The sequence below is a fragment of the Natator depressus genome, chromosome 2 (genome assembly GCF_965152275.1).
Source record: "Natator depressus isolate rNatDep1 chromosome 2, rNatDep2.hap1, whole genome shotgun sequence".
In the NCBI taxonomy this organism is placed as follows: Eukaryota; Metazoa; Chordata; order Testudines; family Cheloniidae; genus Natator; species Natator depressus.
Window position 1 is genome coordinate 29,011,423 of NC_134235.1, and position 21,496 is coordinate 29,032,918.

Below are 21,496 nucleotides of genomic sequence, written 5' to 3' on the forward strand. Positions count from 1 at the left end.
ATGCCAGCCTTCTGTTGCTTGGGCAATCCTCTGGGGTGGAGTGGACGCGTGGAGGAGGTCCCCCCACTGCGTTCTTGGGCATCTGGGTGAGGAGGCTATGGAACTTGGGGAGGAGGGCGGTTGGTTACACAGGGTCTGTAGCGGCGGTCTGTGCTCCTGCTGCCTTTCCTTCAGCTCAACCATACGCTGGAGCATATTGGTTTGATCCTCCAGCAGCCTCAGCATTGAATCCTGCCTCCTCTCATCATGCTGCCGCCACCTTTCAGCTTCAGCCCACTACTTACTCTCTTCAGCCCGCCACCTCTCCCCCGGTCATTTTGTGCTTTCCAGCACTCTGACGTTGTCTGCCTCCACGCATTCGTCTGTGCTCTGTCAGTGTGGGAAGACAGCATGAGCTCAGAGAACATTTCATCACGAGTGCGTTTTTTTCGCCTTCTAATCTTCACTAGCCTCTGGGAAGGAGAAGATCCTGTGATCATTGAAACACATGCAGCTGGTGGAGAAAAAAAAAAGAGAGAGTGGTATTTAAAAAGACACATTTTCTAGAAAAATGGCTACACTCTTTCACGGTAAACCTTGCTGTTAACATTACATAGCACATGTGCTTTTGTTCCAAGGTTGCATTTGCCTCCCCCCACCACGTGGCTAGCCCCTCACCCCTCCCCGTGGCTAACAGCGGGGAACATTTCTGTTCAGCCACAGGCAAACAGCCCAGCAGGAACGGGCACCTCTGAGTGTCCCCTGAAGAAAAGCACCCTATTTCAACCAGGTGACCATGAATGATATCACTCTCCTGAGGATAACACAGAGAGATAAAGAACGGATGTTGTTTGAATGCCAGCAAACATACACTGCAATGCTTTGTTCTACAATGATTCCCGAGTACGTGCTACTGGCCTGGTGTGGTAAAGTGTCCTACCATGGTGGACGGAATAAGGCTGCCCTCCCCAGAAACCTTTTGCAAAGGCCTTGGGAGTACATCCAGGAGAGCCGCAAATGCCAGGGAAAATTAATCATTAAACATGCTTGCTTTTAAACCATGTATAGTATTTTAAAAGGTACACTCACCAGAGGTCCCTTCTCTGCCTGGCGGGTCTGGGAGGCAGCCTTGGGTGGGTTCGGGGGGTACTGGCTCCGGGTCCAGGGTGAGAAACAGTTCCTGGCTGTTGGGAAAACCGGTTTCTCCGCTTGCTTGCTGTGAGCTATCTACAACTTCATCATCATCATCTTCCTTGTCCCCAAAACCTGCTTCTGTGTTGCCTTCATCTCCATTGAAGGAGTGAAACAACATGGCTGGGGTAGTGGTGGCTGAACCCCCTAAAATGGCATGCAGCTCATCATAGAAGCGGCATGACCTGGAGTGGCTGTTTGCCTCTCTGGTTTTCTGGTAGGCTTGCCTCAGCTCCTTAAGTTTCACGCGGCACTGCTTCGGATCCCTGTTATGGCCTCTGTCCTTCATGCCCTGGGAGATTTTGACAAATGTTTTGGCATTTCAAAAACTGGAACGGAGTTCTGATAGCACGGATTCCTCTCCCCATACAGCCATCAGATCCCGTACCTCCCGTTCGGTCCATGCTGGAGCTCTTTTGTGATTCTGGGACTCCATCATGGTCACCTCTGCTGATGAGTTCTGCATGGTCACCTCTGCTGGTGAGCTCTGGCCAGCGTGGCAAGCTGCAGGTGACCATGCAAACAGGAAATTGAAATTCAAAAGTTTGTGGGCCTTTTCCTGTCTACCTGGCCAGTGCATCTGAGCTGAGAGTGCTGTCCGGAGCGGTCACAATAGAGCACTCTGGGATAGCTCCCGGAGGCCAATACTGTCTAATTGCGTCCACAGTACCCCAAATTCGACCCGGCAGGCCGATTTAAGCGCTAATCCACTTGTCAGGGGTGGAGTAAGGAAATCAATTTTAAGAGTCCTTTAAGTCGAAAAAAAGGGCTTCATCGTGTGGACGGGTGCAGGTTTACATCAATTTAACGCTGCTAAATTTGACCTAAACTCCTAATGTAGACCAGGGCTGAGAGAGAGAGAAGAAATACCTATGGTAATGCCCCTTTAGAGATATAAATGGGTGGGGGTATGCTTTGTGCTGGTTTGATTTTGTTTAATTTTAAATCATTAGTACACGTAACACTTTGCTTAACTTAATCCCAGTTCTCACAATAAAATAAAATACAAATTTAGAGATATAAATACTAAAAATCAACTGGAACCACCATGTGGCACTGAAGAAAATAGCATGTTTTTATGTTATGCCAATGACATCTTCTAGGAGCTCTCAGAATTGACCAGGCAGGATTTCTAATCCTTTCAGATAGTGATAGTGATATTCAAGAAAAAGCAGAGGAAAATCAAGGTGGACCAGCTCACAGCAACAACCCTGATCGAGAGTTCAGACTCAAACGTTAGATATTGCAGAACCTGTGCAAACTTTTGTTATTTAGGTGAAAGAAAACTTTGTCCAGATGGACCAAAATACCATCTCAAAAGTCAAACAAATAAGAGAAGACATATTTAAACTATAGTTGAAGTTATATAAAAACACCACTAATTACTGTACAGTGTGAGATTTCTGTGGATTTGGGGAAAGTAGCCAAAGGAAAACGTCCTGGGAACAATGTGAAATTTGTCAGATGGAAAAAGAACATTTTTCACACATAAACCTTGTAGTGATGTAAACACTTGGGGTTATATTCCTCTTTGATAAACTCAAGTAATGCCTGTCAACACAGCTTGGCAAAATTGTAAGGCTTATGGGCAAGTAAGACATCAAGAAATTGTTTTTTGTGTATAATAATTTTATTTCCCCATTATCGTCATTGCTGTGGTAAGGAGGGTGAATAGAATTTGTGCCTGAGCTTGTATATTTTCATATGACTGAGTCTTAACATTTATAGGAGTTTTATGTATGAAGGTGAACCTACACCATTTATTGCTGATTCTTTGAATTTTGAATCAATTTTGAAACACCCCATTTTTATATAAAAAATGTATGGAAAGCAGGTAACCAAATTACAAGCTGTTTAATTTATTTCATTTCCCCTTTCCCTTAATCAAATAGAACAAGATAAATAGAGCATCTATTTAGGAAATACGTTGAGTTATAATACAAAGACAACATTGATTGTGGTTTATGCTCATTATAGAGGTGCCCAACTTAAGAGGGAGGGAAAAGCTATGAAGATCTTTAAATTTGGGAATTTCTAGACCCAACTCTTAGGGAAATGTATTACCTATTTGTTTCTGGCAGCACCCACAATTCACTAGGCTCCGTACAAACCAAAAAAGGGTTCCTATCCTGTAGTATTTATGTTCTAAGAAGGCAGAGTCAGAGCACAGGGGAAAGTCTACAATATAACCCTCCCTCATGCATAGACACACAAAACCCTGCAAAGATACACATGCCAGTAATTCCACTCAGTTCAATGGGAGTACTCATGTAAAATGTTAGATTCAGGCACGTTGGCAGGGCAAAAATGGCCAGGTGATGTTGGCAGTGTCCTTATATTACAGAAGAAATATTATTTTAGATAAAACATATCTAGACTTTTCCTCCAAATTTTCCCTAAACTTGGTATAATCAGCTAGCTAGTTTCTTAAAAATGTCAGAGTAGGCATTAATATTCAAGTATAGCATGTAATATTAAATAGCCAACATCATCTAAAAAACAGTTCTAATATTTAGAATAATCAAATTTTTAACATCACATTGCTTACTACAGTTAAAGAACAATCATTTAATCCAAATAATGGTTGTTGCTCTAAGATCATATAGATGTAATGTTGCCAAGATTTGCACAGTATAATAATTTGGGAATATGAATATTAGAACAATACGAAATAACCATGATCCAAGTTAACAATCCTGTGAGAATACCCATTGGAAAGGGGATGGGGGAGAAGGGTTTGATAGAGAGAAACTCCACAAGAATCTCCTTGCAAAGATTTCCTGTGATTGTTCTATCAGGAGGTTTTCAACCTCCCCCACTCTCCCTTGTAGAGTAGGCAGTGGTTTTGTCCCTAGTCTTACTGATTTTTCTGATTTGTTTCAAGAGGCCAGGGTTTGTGCATGGATGGCCTGTGCATGTGCAAAAAGTATTGGGGTGTCCTGCCTATATATGTGTGTGTGTGTGTGTGTGTGTGTGTGTGTGTGTGTTTAGTGAGTGGGTGGGGGGGGGAGGAGTCATGAAAAAATTAATAGCAACTCATCCTGCATTAACTTTATGCTCTATTCCTTGTAGGGCTTGATGGAGAACTAATGCATTTCCACTGTGCATACCCCAAGCACTTCTTAGCCTTAGATAATCCCCCTGCTCTGCACTGAGCTCCCCATGGGATCTTGGTTGGGTGCTGGAGATGGCAGTGTCACAGAAGTGGGTGAACATTTACCCCATGTGCATGGGGGAGATCAATTTAGAGGAAAAAAAGATCAAGGCCCATACATACAATATCCTGAAATATTATATCTAGAACTACAGTAGAGCCCAATCTTGCAAATTCTTTAATTATGCTATTAGTCCTTACTAACCTGAACAGGTTCAGTGACTTCAGTGAACTAGTTGTACATAGGGAGGAGAAATGGTCTTTTGGTTAAGGCACTAGCCTGGGACTCAGGAGATCTGGGTATGCTTCCTGCCTGTGCTGTATGTTTTCTGTGTGACCTTGGGCAGTTCACTTAATGTAAGTGGCTTGGCTCCCCATGTGTAAAACGGGATAACATTATTCACTTTCTTTCACACTATGCCTATCTGGTCTATTTAAACTGTGTTTGGGCACAGATGGTGCCTGAGTTTGTACAATGCCTAGCACAGTAGAGCCCTGATCTCTGTTAGGAATTGTAGGCATTATTGTAAAACAAATAATACTTCTCATGTGAACAGGGTTTTGCAGGATTGGGTCTATAATGATTAAAACATATTATAACAAACAATTGTGAGGAGGTAAGTAGAGAGCACTTTGTCCCCCTCTTTATTTTTGAACAGTTTCGTGAAATGATACTTGAAGATCTGATCCTGCCAAGATTCATACTTAACATTCATAACTTGATTAGGAGTTTTGTGTACAGAAAGCAACTCAGATTCATGCCCTGTATATTATTAATTGTTATTAATAATAAACAATGTACTGTGATAGTCATTTGCTCAAAATATGTAATTTTGTTCCAGATGTGAGTGCATGGTTATGGAGAAAATGTTTGATAACTCTAGGAATAAAATTGATATTTATTTGCCGTTTCAACAGAAATTGAAAAGGAAAGCTGTGGGGATCCTGGAACACCATTGTATGGCATCAGAGAAGGGGATGTATTTTCCAACCGGGACATTTTAAGGTTTGAGTGTCAGTTTGGATTTGAACTAATTGGAGAGAAATCCATTGTGTGTCAGGAGAACAACCAGTGGTCTGCAAACATACCAATTTGTATTTGTGAGTACCAAATGCTTTTTTTAATGAAACATATGTTACACTGCCCTTGAGTAATTAATTACTTGTGTGATTCATTGCAAAGTTAGTGCAATGTAATTATTTTTTCTGGCATGGAGAATTTACTTTTGTTTAATGAGAGCTTCATAATATACTTATGCCAAATATACATTCTATGACCACTTAAAATATTTTTTCTCTTCTTTCCTCTAGCAGTTATTAAAAGGAAGTATTATTATGTGCCTACATATAAAATGTTATTGTTAACATACTGTATTTTCTAGGAGGCTGTATATTTTATGTGTAAGATATTTTTATAGTAACTATTATAAGTTGATGAAATAAATTAAGTTAGTAGTTGCTGAATTGCAGTCAAAGGCATTTAAATTATTTACAGAAGTTTTCCATGCATTATGCATGAATATATTTTAGAACTTATATGATCATAGAGATGTATATTTCAGTTGTCTATCAATGATATTATGCGGAATAAACTTCACCAATTATATATATATATATACTATATATTTGTAGTAACCAACATATCTCTCTTAACATTTATATAAAATAGTATGGCCCAAGTATATTAAGAGCATCATCACTCACTTTCATCATTGTAAGTTAATTTAATATTGCTTAAATGGTGTGGTTAAACATGAAATATTGTCTTGATAGCAGCAAAATAAGCCTACCCTTACTTTGTGGCTAGTTTAATTCTTGTGCTTATGTATGCGCTACAAATGAGAATGGCAGAATTGACCTTCTGACTCTTAATGTACTCAGTGAGAGGTTTGTTCATCTAATCAGTTCCCTAAAGCAGAAAATAAGTGGTGCCAAAAGATTAACAACTGTTGAACATGGGTAAATCATGAGGACTGCTGTGGTTTCCAGAATTCGTTACTGTTCTATGTTGCCTGGGGTGTTGCTTTCAGCAGGAAGCATGTAGAGACAAAGGGAGTGCGAAGTTACCTAAAAAAGAAAAACAAATTGATAATTTCTCCTTTGGCATCTTAGCTGGTCCCAGAGACATTGGCTTTTTCAGTTGAGATGATAAGCACATCTTAAAGACATTTTAGGAAGCGATGATAATATGAGACAATTCTCTTGAAAATAGGTTCTATTCTGTTCTCTAATTTCCTTCTCTCTCTCTTGATAGTTCCTTGCCTTTCTAATTTCACTGCACCGATGGGAACAGTTCTTTCACCTGATTACCCAGAGGGATATGGAAATAATTTAAACTGCATCTGGACAATAATCTCAGACCCAGGGAGCCGAATTCATCTCTCTTTTAATGACTTTGACTTGGAATCTCAATTTGACTTCCTTGCAGTTAAAGATGGTGACTCTCCAGATTCTCCAATACTTGGTACTTTCACTGGTGCTGAGGTTCCTTCGCATCTTACCAGCAATAGTCATATCTTGCGTCTGGAATTTCAAGCTGACCATTCAATGTCAGGACGTGGCTTTAACATCACTTATAACAGTGAGTAGTCTTTCAATGTGGACTTTTAAAGTACATAAAACCAATTGTGTGGTTTGTCTTCTCCCTGAATACTTTGCTTGAATCCTGCTTCCCCTCTCTTTGTGTTTTGTCTTAGGGTATTTCTAGACTTCAATCACTGCGATTGCAACTTGAGTAAACATTCTTGTGCTAGCTGTAATATAGTTAGCTTCAGTCCTGGACTAGTGAAACTGGTCAGCTCATGCTTCAGCATAGGCTAGCCCTGAAAGTAATTAGCTAGGGTTATGAGTGGGCTTGTACAGCCTGGCACTGCTCAAACTCACACAGCTGCATTTTCACAGCTCCAGTACTCAAGCTAGCTAGAATGAAACTAGGTCGGATAAATCTGATCAATCTGCAGTCACGGCCTGTGACTATAGTCTAGACATACCCTTAAACTGTCAGTCTGTCAGCCAGCTGGTAATACCAGGCAGGGGACAAGCTGAGACTGCAGCCTACTGTGCAAAACATGCTTTTTATACTATTATCCTTCACTTCCATCCCTCCCTGTTTATCTGTTTCATCCATATCATGTCTTACCATAAATGTAGAATGTGAGCTCTGTCGTGACGACACTGTCTCCTTATTACCCATTTGTACAGCTCCTATTACAATGGGGCCCTGATCCTTGAGGAGTTCCCACCTGCTACGCGGATACAAATAATGTGTTAGCATAGTCTGTATTTCTTATCCTTTGTTGTATTTTGGGCTCCTTCACTACGATGTATTTCTTCTATTGCTTAAGGGCCCGATCCTGCAATCACATAGTATTGAAGCTACTGTTTTACTACCATGAGTAAAGGTTGAGTTCTCACATCTGAGTTGTTGTCACTTAAGTAAAGCCTAAAGCTACCCCATGTGAGCAAATGTTCACAGATGGTTTCCTAAGGCTTTCATCCTGCAAAGACGTATGAATTTTCTTAACTTTATGCACTGCAAGTTGTCCTGGATCTTTTGAAGGATTGGTGTCTAAAATTGGGGTATAACCACAGTCATAACTATTCATATTTTTTCTGAAGGATTTAATTTGCTTGTTTACAACTACTTCTCTGTACTAGGATTACAGCCGAAAAGGGAGATGCAGAGCGATTAGTACATTACAACGTCTTGTTAATTATATTTTTCTCAGGGACAACAGCACTTCATTAAACATTGAGAAAGCTGATGGTTTAATATTTCAAGGTCTTATAAGTATAGCTGTTAGAAAAGATGTCTATTCATACTGACCTTTGCTAGGGTTCCCTCCCGACTCTGAACTCTAGGGTCTGACCTGCTCAGAAACAGACTATCAGAAAGGTATACTACGAATTGAAGTAGAAAGGGTTTTTGATATTCTGTGAAAGCTCTTGCATATCCTGTTACTGTGTATTCACTGCTTGACTACTGTCAGGGTTCCCTCCCCACTCTGAACTCCAGGGTACAGATGTGGGGACCCGCATGAAAGACCCCCTAAGCTTATTTTTACCAGCTTAGGGTAAAACTTCCCCAAGGCACAAACTCTTTGCCCTTGGAGGGTACACTGCCACCACCGAGTGATTTAACAAAGAATCAGGGAAAGGACCACTTGGAGTTCCTATTCCCCCCAAATATCCCCCCAAGCCCTTACACCCCCTTTCCTGAGGAGGCTTGAGAATAGCATCCTAACCAATGGGTTACAAAGTGATCACAGACCCAAACCCCTGGGTTTTAGGACAATAGAGAAATCAGTCAGGCTCTTAAAAGAAACAGAACTTTATTAGAAAGAAAAAAGGTAAAAGAAGCACCTCTGTAAAATTAGAAGGGAAGCTAATCTCACAGGGCAATCAGATTTAAAACACAGAGGATTTCCCTCTGGGCAAAAACTTTAAAGTTACAAAAAGAAAACCAGGAATACACCTTCCTCTCAGCACAGAGAAAATCACAAGCCAAAACAAAAGTAAACTAACGTATTTCCTTGATAGTACTTACTAATTCTAATGGAGTTGGATTGCTTGCTTGCTTGATCTCTCTCCGGCAAGCACACAGAACAGACAGACAAAAGCCTCCCCCCCCCCCAGATTTGAAAGTATCTTGTCCCCTTATTGGTCCTTTTGGTCAGGTGCCAGCCAGGTTACCTGAGCTTCTTAACCCTTTACAGATAAAAGGATATTGTGCCTCTGGCCAGGAGGGATTTTATAGTACTGTATACAGGAAGGTTGTTACCCTTCCCTTTATATTTATGACAGCCTTGCTGAAAGAGTGCTGGTTTTTGTCAACACTGAGCCTAAGCAATTAATAACAATGTGTTTACTGCCTTTCCGAAGTGACACTGGTGGCGAATACTGTCACTAATAAGTTGTCAAAGTGTAATTAAAGTTAAATTAGCTGTGACATATGTCATAGCAACTTGCTATATAAAACTGCTGCCTTTGGTTCTCTATCTCTTTCTATTTCAGACTGTGTCTTTCTTTGACTGAAGTGTCTATTACACATCTTATTAAAACTAAATTTATATGAGATTATTCTATTCCTAGGGATTTATATAAAGGAGCTTAATAAATTAAGTTACATTTTCTAGTGTGTTCATATATCTATATATTTTCTTTAAAAGTACATTTGAAGTATCTGAAAGAATTGCAAGCCACCAGTGGAAGATTTTTGTATGTTTTTAAACTTGTAGAACTTATAACCAGCCTTAAAAACAAACAAACAAATAAAAAACACCAACTTTCCTGGGAGTCAAGCATGCCAACTTTCATTCCCCCAAAATTTTTTATATTAAAGTGATGAATCCTTAAAAGAGGAAAAGACATCCTGAGAAAAGTCCATGCTATTGTATATTAATATGCAAACTATCATATCATTCCCAAGTAGGGGTTTTTTTTAGGTAAGCAGATTATGTGCAAACTCACATGGGCTCTCCTGAATTTACTGTAAGTATAATGGTGGGGGATGGAGAGAAGATTTGCTCTCTGCCAAGAGCTAGAAAAAGTCCAATCTGAATTGTAATAGGAACCTTTAGTTTATAGAGGATTTTTCCATTATGTGTTTTTTTTTTGTTTTTCCAAGTGATTAAAACTATTTTGAATTGCTAGACCATGGGCCTGGTTCTCCTCTCACTTTTACGCCTCTTGTACCCTGGACTTACTTCAGTGATTTAAATGGAATTGAGCCTGATGAGAGTACAGAATCAGGGACCCTATTTTTAGGCCTGTAGATATTTCATGCACTTGAGATAAGTCTCTATCTCAAAAATTTAGATGGCTCTGTTGAAAAAGAAGAAGAAAGAAAGAAAACCAAACAAAACAGAATTGGAATCTATGAAAAGAAAAAAGGGGAAAAATGGTGGGAAAAGAGAGTGCTTTGATTATGATGTGCCTCAGAACATAGCAATCATTTAAAGTATGTGTGAAAATATCTGAACATTTGCTCATATATGTGAAAACAATGAGAACATTATCTTAGTAACCTCTACTAAATGCATCTATTGGTATATACTTTACAATAATATTGTTTAAAATAATATTTTAAACCTTTTATATATATTAAAACTTAAGCTTTTCTCCATTTTGAAATAGATTTTAAATGTCTATATTTTAAAATTCTTCCTTATGATTATGTTAAAGTAGAATTTGTGGGGGGTGGGGGAGGCAAGGGAGAGCAAAAGGGCGGCTCTTCAGTTAACATTATGCTTGCAAAAGAAAGAAGTGAGAGCAGCCCCACATATCATGTCAATTTTTTCTCCAGTAGTGGCTTGTGTTGCAGTCTGATAACTTACTGAGACATCCTTTCTACAAAGTGTGAGCATAAAAGGTTGCTCTGAAGGCCCATCATAGTGGTATGAAGAAAATTCCTGTTAGTTTGAGTGTATTATTTCATTTGTAGTGTTCCATTTTCCCCTAACACTTATGCTGTATATAAGTCTAATCATTTTCAAAGCCACTGTTTGTCTCCTCTTCCTTTCAATATCATATTTTATTTCGCAGAAAAAAGTACAAAGTGTTCATTCTTTGTAGGCTAAACTAATACCACACTCAAAGGAGGATTTCATGTATGTGTTACTTGAAAAAAGAAAGGCGGTTCCTTATCCACATTTGGGGGGAGTTAAAGGGACCTGCAAGATAAGTACTCAAAACTGATTTCTAAGTAATATTTCTAACTGTCTCTATCTTCTGTGCCATATTTTGAATTCTGTAAATGTGAGATCTCTATATACTGATTTTTTTTTCTGCAATAGCTCTGGTCCAGAGTATTTTTATTGTTTCACTGAAAAGAAACTTTGTTGTGTCACATCCTTTTGGCCTATAGAATTTTTACAGCCCCCATTATAATAAACAAACAACAATTTATGCCCATTCTAGCATATGTCTGTTACTCCTGGGGGAATTCTGCGCCACTGCATGTGTGCAGAATTCACGTCCCCCACAGATTTCTTTGCTTCCCCACAGAAAAATGACTTTCTGACACAGAAGCAAAGGGAAGCTGCAAGAGCAGCCACACACCACTCGCTAGCTATGCAGGTACATCATTTCAGGCACCCGGAGCAGCTGGCAGAGAGGTAAATCACCGCAGGGCAGGGACACCCCAGGCAGTGGCTCCTACCCTGAGCTGGGATCAGCTACTAGTCCTGCTGGGCTGGAGGCAGGAGAGGAAGGGACTTCCTCCTCCCCAGCAAGAAGTAGCTGGGGCTGTATCAGACCTACTCTCAGAAACCTTCCTCAGCTGCAGGAAGCTCAGCATCCTCCCCTGCTTCCTGCCCCCATGACTCCTCAGCTGCAGGGAAGAGGGGTTGCTGTTTGGGGAGCTGCTCCCTCATCCTCCCAAGCCCCGTACATCTGGACCTTCATACCTCCCCTGTACACCAAGAAGCCCCCAAGGCCTCCATATCCAAAGCCCAACCCACTGAACCTCAACCCCTGCATCTGGAGTCCCCCTATACCCAGACCCCCTGCCTCCAGACCCCCACCCCTGCACCCCAGACCACCTTCCACTGAGCTCCCTGCACTCAACCCCCCACTCCTCCACACTACCCTGAGCCCCCACATCCAGACACCCATGCCACTGACCCCCAACTAGCGGCACCCAGACCCCCACCCCACAAAACCCCACTCCCATGGCACCCAGACTCCCCTGCTGAGCTCCCCACACTCAGACCCCTCTGCCGAGTCCCAAACACCTTCACCTTGAAGCCCCTACAGAGTCCCATTGCCCCTGCACCTGGAACCCCTCCAACGAGCCTCTGTGCACCGAGATCCCCTACAACCTAGACCCCTACAGAGTTTCCTGCACCCAGATTGTCCCACACAGAATCTTCTCACCCCACACCTGGATCCCCCGCACACTGATCCTCTTCACACTTGGATCCTGCCTGATTGAGCCTGCCTGCCCCACACCTGGCACAGAGGGGTAGGGCCCCAAGGTTTTTTCTGTGGCAGGTCCAAGCCCTGTGCTGTGTCAGGGTGGGGTGCAGCCTTACTGCTGAGTCTGTGTCCCAGGTGTGGCGGGCGGCAGGATGATCTCCCACCTTCATGCAGCCAGTGGCCTGTGCTCCCCACTGCCATGCTAGAGCCTCTGCATTTATTTATTGACATTTAAAACTTGCAGCATTTTGCAGAATTTTAAAATATTGTGCACAGGATTTTTAATTTTTTGGCACAGAATGCTATTAGGAGTAGTCTGTATGTCATCTAATGCATTTGGAATCTGATACCGAGTCTATTGAAGTCAGTGAACAGACTCCCAGTGACTTTAGTGGACTTTGAATCAGGCCCATAGAGACTGGTAGATACAAGTGATTGGCTAAAGGAATAAAGTGGGATCCACTAAGCATCAAAGTGCTCAACCTCAAACAGGACCCTTGGGCCAGATAAACAGAATTCCAGGGAAAACAAAGACCTTTAATTTCCCCCCTACTGGTTTTGATGGTCCCATGTTTACAAGGCTATGCTTTGTTTCATTCTCTGTGTGTGCATTCTCTGTGAGTTAATGGAGTGACAGAGAAATAGAGTTAATTTTATATGTTCGCTTAAAAAAAATGGAAAAGTGCGTGTGAATTTTTTATGAAGTGAAAATTAATGGTTGATCATTGTCCTGGTAAAACCCTCCCTTTTATTTAAAAGTGGATGACTCTCCAGATGGGGATGGGGTTCTGGTCTGCAGATCTCACACCTGTGTGAGTAGTAATACCATCTGCTACTCTAACTCTCAAAGTTCACTTTGCTTCTGCTTCAAGCATGACTGACTTCTTTTGTGTAACATCTCTACAGTGGAGAATGGATCCATATCTGTAATACTAACAAATGCGGAATCCTCTTTTACTTTCTTGCATAATACCCCATATTCAGATGTCAGAGTACTGTCCTGGACAGAAGGATAAATCCCTGAAATAGCAAAATGTAATTGGTGTTATGCTGTATGTTGGCGTGCTGGTGAGCATAAATGTCATGAAAACCAGATCTACTCTGTATACTATTGATATGTCTGAGCCTTCTTGAGAAGGTTAGGGTTAGGGTGGCTTACGAAAGCTTATGCTCAAATAAATTGGTTAGTCTCTAAGGTGCCATAAGTACTCCTTTTCTTTTTGCAGATACAGACTAACATGGCTGCTACTCTGAAACCTTCTTGAGAATATATTTCTCAATATCAAATGCCGATTTAAGGATATGCATCTGTGTCTGTCCTTTGTTATAGTATATAATACTGGGGTTATATTAATGTTATAGTAAGTGAAAAAAGGTAGCAGTCAACCTCTTCACTAAAAGTACTGACTGTACATAGTTTGTTGTGGGTGAAAAAAGATCTATTTGCAATCCCAGCAATTCCTGCTTATTTGAATGACATGAAGCCATACAATATATCCACAAGTCAAAAATTGAACATTTTTATGGCATTTTGTGTTGCCTGATTATTATGGTTCCTACTATTTTTGTAAACAACATCTAAGAAATCTTGTTGCTAAATGGTAAATCATGTACATCAAAACATTCTACTTTATACCGGTATATCTTTAATGAATGGGAAAATGACATAGATAGGTCTAATTAACTTCTGCCACAATATCTGATCTTTTTTTTTGTTTCCTTAGAACATATAACATTACTACAGTTCTATTTAGCAAGAAATATAAAACATAGTTTACCCTTGCGTATGAGCTGGTTAAAGGGGTTTAACCAGAAGGCTGTTTGCTATTTTTCAAAAATATCTTCAGTTGAAAGATACTTATGCCATATAGATAGAATATTTGTATACCCAAAGGATCTCAGGAAATATGATGATAGATATAGTATGAGAGCACTAATTAATTTCAAAACTTTTTAAAATAAACATTCACTGAACTTTTTAAATGAATTTAGTTTGCTTCCTTTTGGGTTTGTTTTCTGTGGAGAACATTTGGCAAGGAGGATTGTGGAAAGTAGATTTAAAAATTGCTTGTGTGTATATCTGTGCGGGAAGTTCTTGAACATTTATGTAATCATGGAAGAGAGCAAAACAATGATTTATTCTGGCCAATCACAATTAAACAACACAGCTTGCATAGTGAATACTGTCAGAGAACTGTCCATGAAAAATCCATGCAATGTAAAAAAAATCACCAAAAAAATCTGTTTCAGTACAAAATAAATTCAGTGAAATTGAGATCTACTTACTAGTATTTTTTAGCAGGAAAAATATGGTGAAATTAATTTGGATGAATTATTTGTTGCATATTATTCTCTCAGATCTAATCTGAAGTCATGCCCATGTATTTTCCTAGTTTTGTGCCCACTCACCAATTGTTCTTTCAGGCCAATTTAACTATGTTTCTGTCTAAATGAGAAGTGTTGTTAGATCTTATAGTGTCAGACTGCTTAACACTACAAGTACCTTCTCTTCAGCAAATTATCCTATCTTGCACCTCCCCAAAAACTCATCCTCCTTCAAGTACACCAAAATACACAAAATAATAATTTACAGTTACTGTCTGTCAGCTTGAATAACATTATGTCCAGTGATGTAAATCTTCCACAAGAAATGATGCTAAAAGTTGTATGGAATGCTCTTCCATATAAAGAGAAAATCAAAATAAGCTATGAATAACAACTCTGTATGTTTTCTTCTAAGGGTATGGGTCTAAGGATAGTTATGCCCTCCTCTGATATGTGTGTGTGAATGAGTGTTTGGTTTTGTACGTTCAATATACAGTTTATTCAGTAACAATAACAATGAGCCATCCTTACTATCTCATATGGACATGTATAGAAAAATAACTCTCCTTTCTGCATTTGCCTTGTAGGTACTGCTTAACCTTTTAATCTAAGGGCTTATCGAAACTAGAAAATTTTGCTGCTTTAATTATACAAATATAATTAAGATGGCAAACTCCATCACAGTGTGGTTACAGCTATACCAGTATAAAAGTCCTTATCTCACTATAAGTTATTCCAGTTCCTGAAGCAAAAGAAGCTATACCAGAAATAAGACACATTTATACCAGTATTTCTGCTTCCACTCTAGGGGTATGTCTACACTACAAAATTAGATCAATTTTATAGAAGTCGATTTTTAGAAATGGATTTTACACAGTGGGTTGCATATGTCCCCACTAAACGCATTAAGTCGACAGAGTGAGTCCTCACTACCGTGGCTAGCATCGACTTACGGAGCGGTGCACTGTGGGTAGCTATTCCACAGTTCCCGCAGTCTCTGCCACCCATTGGAATTCTGGGTTAAGCTCCCAATGCCTGATGGGGCAAAAACATTGTCGTGGGTGGTTTTGGGTACATGTCGTCAGTCGCCCCTCCCTCCGTGAAAGCAACGGCAGACAATCATTTTGCGCCTTTTTTCCATGCCTACGCCATACCACAGCAAGCATGGAGCCAGCACAGATAGCTTACTGTCACTGCTGCTGGTGTGTCCTGGGGGCTGCTGTCAGCAGATGGTACAGTAGGACTGCTAACCGTCATCATCCGCTGCAACTCTGCTCTCCGGCTCTTGTAAATAAGCTCAGTCTCAGTAGCAAATTTCTCCATGTTGTCGTCATTCACCGCTTCCGCTGCAACTCTCCTCTCCTGGTGCCATGAATCCACCTTGCAGGTCCTCTTGTCGTTCTGTATACATATCTATTCTCGTGGCATCCGTCATCCACTGCTACCGCTGCAAATCTGCTCTCCTGCAGACACCATACCACGGCAAGCATGGAGCCCGCTCAGCTCACCGCTGCTGTTGTGAGCATTGTAAACACCTCACGCATTATCTTGCAGTATGTGCAGAACCTGCAAAAGCAGGCGAGGTGATGACAGCGTGATCACGATAGTGATGGGGACATGGACACAGACTTCTCTCAAAGCATGGGCCCTGGCAATTTGGGCATTATGGTAATGGTAATGGGGCAGGTTCCTGCCATGGAATGCCGATTCTGGGCCCGGGAAACAAGCACAGACTGGTTGGACCGCATAGTGTTGCAGGTCTGGGATGATTCCCAGTGGCTGCAAAACTTTTGCATGCGTAAGGGCACTTTCATGGAACTTTGTGACTTGCTTTCCCCTGTCCTGAAGCGCAAGAATACCAAGATGAGAGTAGCCCTCACAGTTCACAAACGAGTGGCAATAGCCCTGTGGAAGTTTGCAACGCCAGACAGCTACCAGTCAGTCGGGAATCAATTTGAAGTGGGTAAATCTACTGTGGGGGCTGTGATGCAAGTAGCCCATGCAATCAAAGATCTGCTGATATCAAGGTAGTGACTCTGGGAAATGTGCAGGTCATAGTGGATGGCTTTGCTGCAATGGGGTTCCCTAACTGTGGTGGGGCAATAGACGGAATGCATATCCCTATCTTGGGACCTGACCACCTTGGCAGCCAGAACGTAAACCACAAGGGGTACTTTTCAATGGTGCTGCAAGCACTGGTGAATCACAAGGGACGTTTCACTGACATCAGTGTGGGATGGTCGGGAAAGGTGCATGACGCTCGCATCTTCAGGAACTCTGGTCTGTTTGAACAGCTGCAGGAAGGAACTTTTTTTTGGTCTGGGAAGTAAGTTCCTTCCTGCAGCTGTTCAAACAGACCAAGTGTCCTACCATGGAGGACAGAATAAGGCTGTCCTCCCCAGAAACCTTCTGCAAAGGCTTTTAGAGTACCTCCAGGAGAGCTTCATGGAGATGTCCCTGGAGGATTTCCACTCTATCCCCAGTCACGTTAACAGACATTTCCAGTAGCTATACTGGCCGCGAATGCATCCCAAGTCTTTAGGGCAAATTACTCATTAAACACACTTGCTTTTAAACCCTGAATTATATTTACAAAGGTACACTCACCAGAGGTGCCTTCTCCAGCTTCATGGTCCAAGAGCCCGCCTTGGGAGGGTTGGGAGGGTATTGGCTCCAGGGTGATGAACAGTTCCTGGCCGTCGGGGAAAAGGGATTCTCCGCTTGCCTGCTGTGCGCTATCCTCAACCTCCTCCTCCTCCTCATCTTCCTCATCCACAAAATCCTCATCCCTGTTTCATGAGATTCCCTACTTTCAGGTGTCCACGGAGAGTGGTGGGGTAGTGATAGGGCCCCCCCCTAGAATTGCATGCAGCTCATCATAGAAGCAGCATGTATGGGGCTCTGACCGGAGTGACCATTTGCCTCCTTTGTTTTTTGATAGGCTCACCTGAGCACTTTAATTTTCACGCGGCACTGCTGTGTGTCCCTGTTGTAGCCTCTGTCCATCATGCCCTTGGCGATTTTGGCAAATATACTGGCATTTCGTCTTTTGGAATGGAGTTCTGCCTGCACGGATTCTTCTCCCCCTACAGCGATCAGATCCAGTACCTCCCGTTCAGTCCATGATGGAGCTGTTTTGCAATTCTGGGACTTCATGGTCACCTGTGCTGATGAGCTCTGCATGGTCACCTGTGCTGATCAGCTCGCCACGCTGGCCAAACAGGAAATGAAATTCAAAAGTTCCTGGGGCTTTTCCTGTCTACCTGGCCAGTTGTCATAAATATAAAGGAAAGGGTAACCACCTTTCTGTATACAGTGCTATAAAATCCCTCCTGGCCAGAGGCAAAATCCTCTTACCTGTAAAGGGTTAAGAAGGTTAAGTAATCTAGCTGGCACCTGACCAATAAGGGGACAAGATACTTTCAAATCTGGGGGGAATGGCGGAAGGCTTTGTCTGTCTGTCTGTGTGATACCTCTGCCGGGGACAGATCAAGGAAGCAAGCAATTCAACTCCTGTAGAGTTAGTAAGTAATCTAGCTAGAAAATGTGTTAGATTTTCTTTTGTTTTGGCTTGTGAATTTCACTGTGCTGGAGGGAATGTGTATTCCTGGTTTTGTGTCTTTTTGTAACTTAAGGTTTTGCCTAGAGGGATTCTCTATGTTTTGAATCTGACTGCCTGTGAGATTATCCTCCATTCTAATTTCACCAAGGTGCTTCTTTTACCTTTTTTCTTTCTAACAAAGTTCTGTTTCTTTTAAGAGCCTGACTGATTTCTCTATTGTCCTAAGACCCAGGGGTTTGGGTCTGTGATCACTTTGTAACCAACTGGTTAGGATATTATTCTCAAACCTCCCAGGAAACGGTGTAATGCTTGGGGGAATATTTTGGGGGACTAGGAACTCCAAGTGGTCCTTTCCCTGATTCTTTGTTAAATCACTTGGTGATGGCAGCATACCTCAGCCCAAGGACAAATAGAGATTTGTGCCTTGGGGAAGTTTTAACCTAAGCTGGTACAAATAGGCTTAGGGGGTCTTTCATGCGGGTCCCCACATCTGTACCGCAGAGTTCAGAGTGGGGAAGGAACCCTGACACCAGTGCTCTGAGTTGAGAGTGCTGTCCAGAGCAATCACAATGGAGCACTCTGGGACAGCTGCCGGAGGTCAATACCGTCGAATTGCATCCACACTACCCCAAATTCGACCCAGCGCTAAACCCCTCACCGGGGAGGAGTAGAGAAATAAATTTTAAGAGCCCTTTAAACCGACAAAAGAGGCTTGGTTGTGTGGATGGGTGCAGGGTTAAATTGACCTAACGCTACTAAATTCGACCTAAACTTGTAGTGTAGACCAGGGCTAGGTCTTGTACTGGTGTAGCTATAGTAAAAAGTCATACCCCTAACCAACAGAGTTATACCAGTGTAACTTTCCTAGTAACCAAGCCTAAGTTGGATGCATAGAAACTACTGTCCCAATTTTTCTAAAAAAGCTGCTGTCATTTCAGCTGGAAACTGCACAATTAGTCTGTAATTTTTTTCCTTTCTATACAGCCCTAAAAATGTCAACGTATCTGTAAGGCTTTATCACATTCTTTTTTTCCCCTTCCTCTTTTTCTTCTGTTTTAAAGCATTTGGACATAATGAGTGCCCTGATCCTGGAGTTCCAATCAATGCACGGCGTTTTGGTGACAACTTTCAATTAGGGAGTTCAATCTCAGTCATTTGTGAAGAAGGATTTATTAAAACACAAGGAACTGAAACAATTAGTTGTATACTAATGGATGGGAAAGTAATGTGGAGTGGACCTATCCCTAGGTGTGGAGGTACGTGAATTTTTATGCTATTGCTTTTCTATTGAGGTTAATTTATTGTTATTTCTTTACAGTTGTCATAGGGTGAAATTCACACTTCCAAAGACCAGCACAAAGACTATGCATCACTTAAGTCTCACTGAATCTCTGCAAAGGAGTGAATTTCATTCATTCTGAATATTTTCTAATTAGTGCAAAAATAATTACAATTAGTTTCTCTAAGTCAATTTTCTCTAAAATGTATTTGAAGAAGTCCTGAGAGAATGCCTTAAATTTTCTTGTTAAAAAAAAAAGGCAGAACAAATATGCTAATAAATTGCAAATATGGTTGATAATAGCTTATGCAAATTGTCTTTAATTTTTTTCCACCTGACAAGTTTCTTAGTTTTGAAATACAGTTATTTAATTTTCTTTAAAGAATGAGTTAGTTATTCTTAATACTATTGGTAAAAACAAAAACAAAACTTGCTGAAAGCAGTCTTTGATAGTGATAATAGGTATTTGTTGGTAACATTTAATTTGTTTGATATTTTGACTTTGAGTTAGGTCTGTTGAAACAGGATGTTTATGTAGATCCTTAATTTCCCTTTAAAAGAGGTTCCTGAAAAGATTGAAATGTGATAATTGTTTCTTTTTGGAGAAAAGACATCAAACCAAGGTTCTGGCTACTTGAAACCATTACATATTTTAGTAAATTCTTTGTTAGTGTAAATGCTTAGAATTCCACTGAGGTCAACGGAGCTGCACCCGTTTACACCTGTGGAGAATTTGTACTCTTATTATTTTGAATTGATAGAAATTTTAATAACATGCATGGGTCACTACATTTTTAGTCAAATCTCTACATTATGCCTACTTCCATTTGCCTTAACATTTCAGTTGGATACTGTACTTCTTTACTTTCTGTCCTAAACTTGTGAAGGATCTTGTTGTGAGCTATTAAATATCTGCTAGATTCCACTTCAGAGAGATCTGCATTTCATATATGGGTAAAACGACTTAAATCCCTTATCTGTCTTACAGGATTATTGGCACTTAATTAGAAAATGTTTATAAAGCGATTTGAGATGCCCAGATTAAAAAACAACAACACTCCAGAAATATAAACTATTATTACATGTGGTACCTTGTTCATTTGATGTTGAAATATGTATAGTAAAGAAGCAATGAAATATGGAAGTTGATTATCCTGAAACTCATTCTACAACAACTCCTACCTGAAAAAAATCAGTATATAAAGCTCCAGAGGCAGAAGGTCTTGACAGTGGTTGAAAGGCAGAGAGGTGACAATTGTAGGAGTCATCGCTGAGCTTCTCTTCTTCCTATGCTCCAATAACAAGATTCTGAAGAAGGCAGAACAAAGTTTCTTGCCAATTATCACACAGTACATGCCCTGAGGAGTAGTTGATGAAGAAATTTCAAGAACTGTCTCCTGCATCTTTGAGCTTTCACAGTCAGTCTTCAGACTAGATACAGTCCAGAGAATGTGTAGGTAGACAGTTTCCCTTTAGATGAGCAGAGCAAATGGACATAAATAGAAGTCATGAAAACAATGTTGGATCTATTGATGGTCACTGATACAACTATCAACTGACTCAACTATCAACCTTGCCAGGGTGGATGGAGTGACCTTCAGGGTATTTTGTTCATTTCTCTCAGACAGATCTCAGGGGTATCGCTCAGTTTCCCCAAAGTTCTTTTCTCTATGCAGGGCTCTGTCCTGTCCCTTTTTTAATTTAAATAATATATTTGTCCGGTATGGGAAACTGTGAGAAGTTCTGAGCTTTGATGCTAAGAATACCCTGACAAGTTCCTGTTCTGCATCTCTGAAACCTAGCACAGACGGTGTCATTACCAAGTTAGCCGATGTCTAGGAGAAATAAATGGCTAGATGGAAAAACAGCTGGTTCAAGATCAACCAGCAGAGGACGTGACTTCACCCTTTGATGAAGGCTTCCGCTCTCCAACATTCTAGGTGTTGCAGTATCGGGTCCAAATGGTTTTGTCACTGTTCTTGGGCAACCAAACAGCTACACTATTCAGACTTCCCTTCCTATCTTCATTTGGGCCTAAAATTGTGTCTTTTCTTTTGGAGGTGGACTTAGCAACAGGCAGTAGTGGTCC

At 41.0% G+C, this 21,496-nt stretch overlaps 1 protein-coding gene across 1 annotated transcript in view; it reads left to right on the forward strand.

The window, feature by feature from the left end:
* Positions 1-21,496, forward strand: part of CSMD3 (CUB and Sushi multiple domains 3) — a 1,169,988-nt gene that overhangs the window by 645,650 nt on the left and 502,842 nt on the right. Inside the window, exons 14-16 of the mRNA XM_074943928.1 lie at positions 5,243-5,425; positions 6,579-6,905; positions 19,190-19,384. Coding sequence (XP_074800029.1) covers positions 5,243-5,425; positions 6,579-6,905; positions 19,190-19,384 — 705 coding nt within the window. The remainder of the gene's footprint in view (positions 1-5,242; positions 5,426-6,578; positions 6,906-19,189; positions 19,385-21,496) is intronic.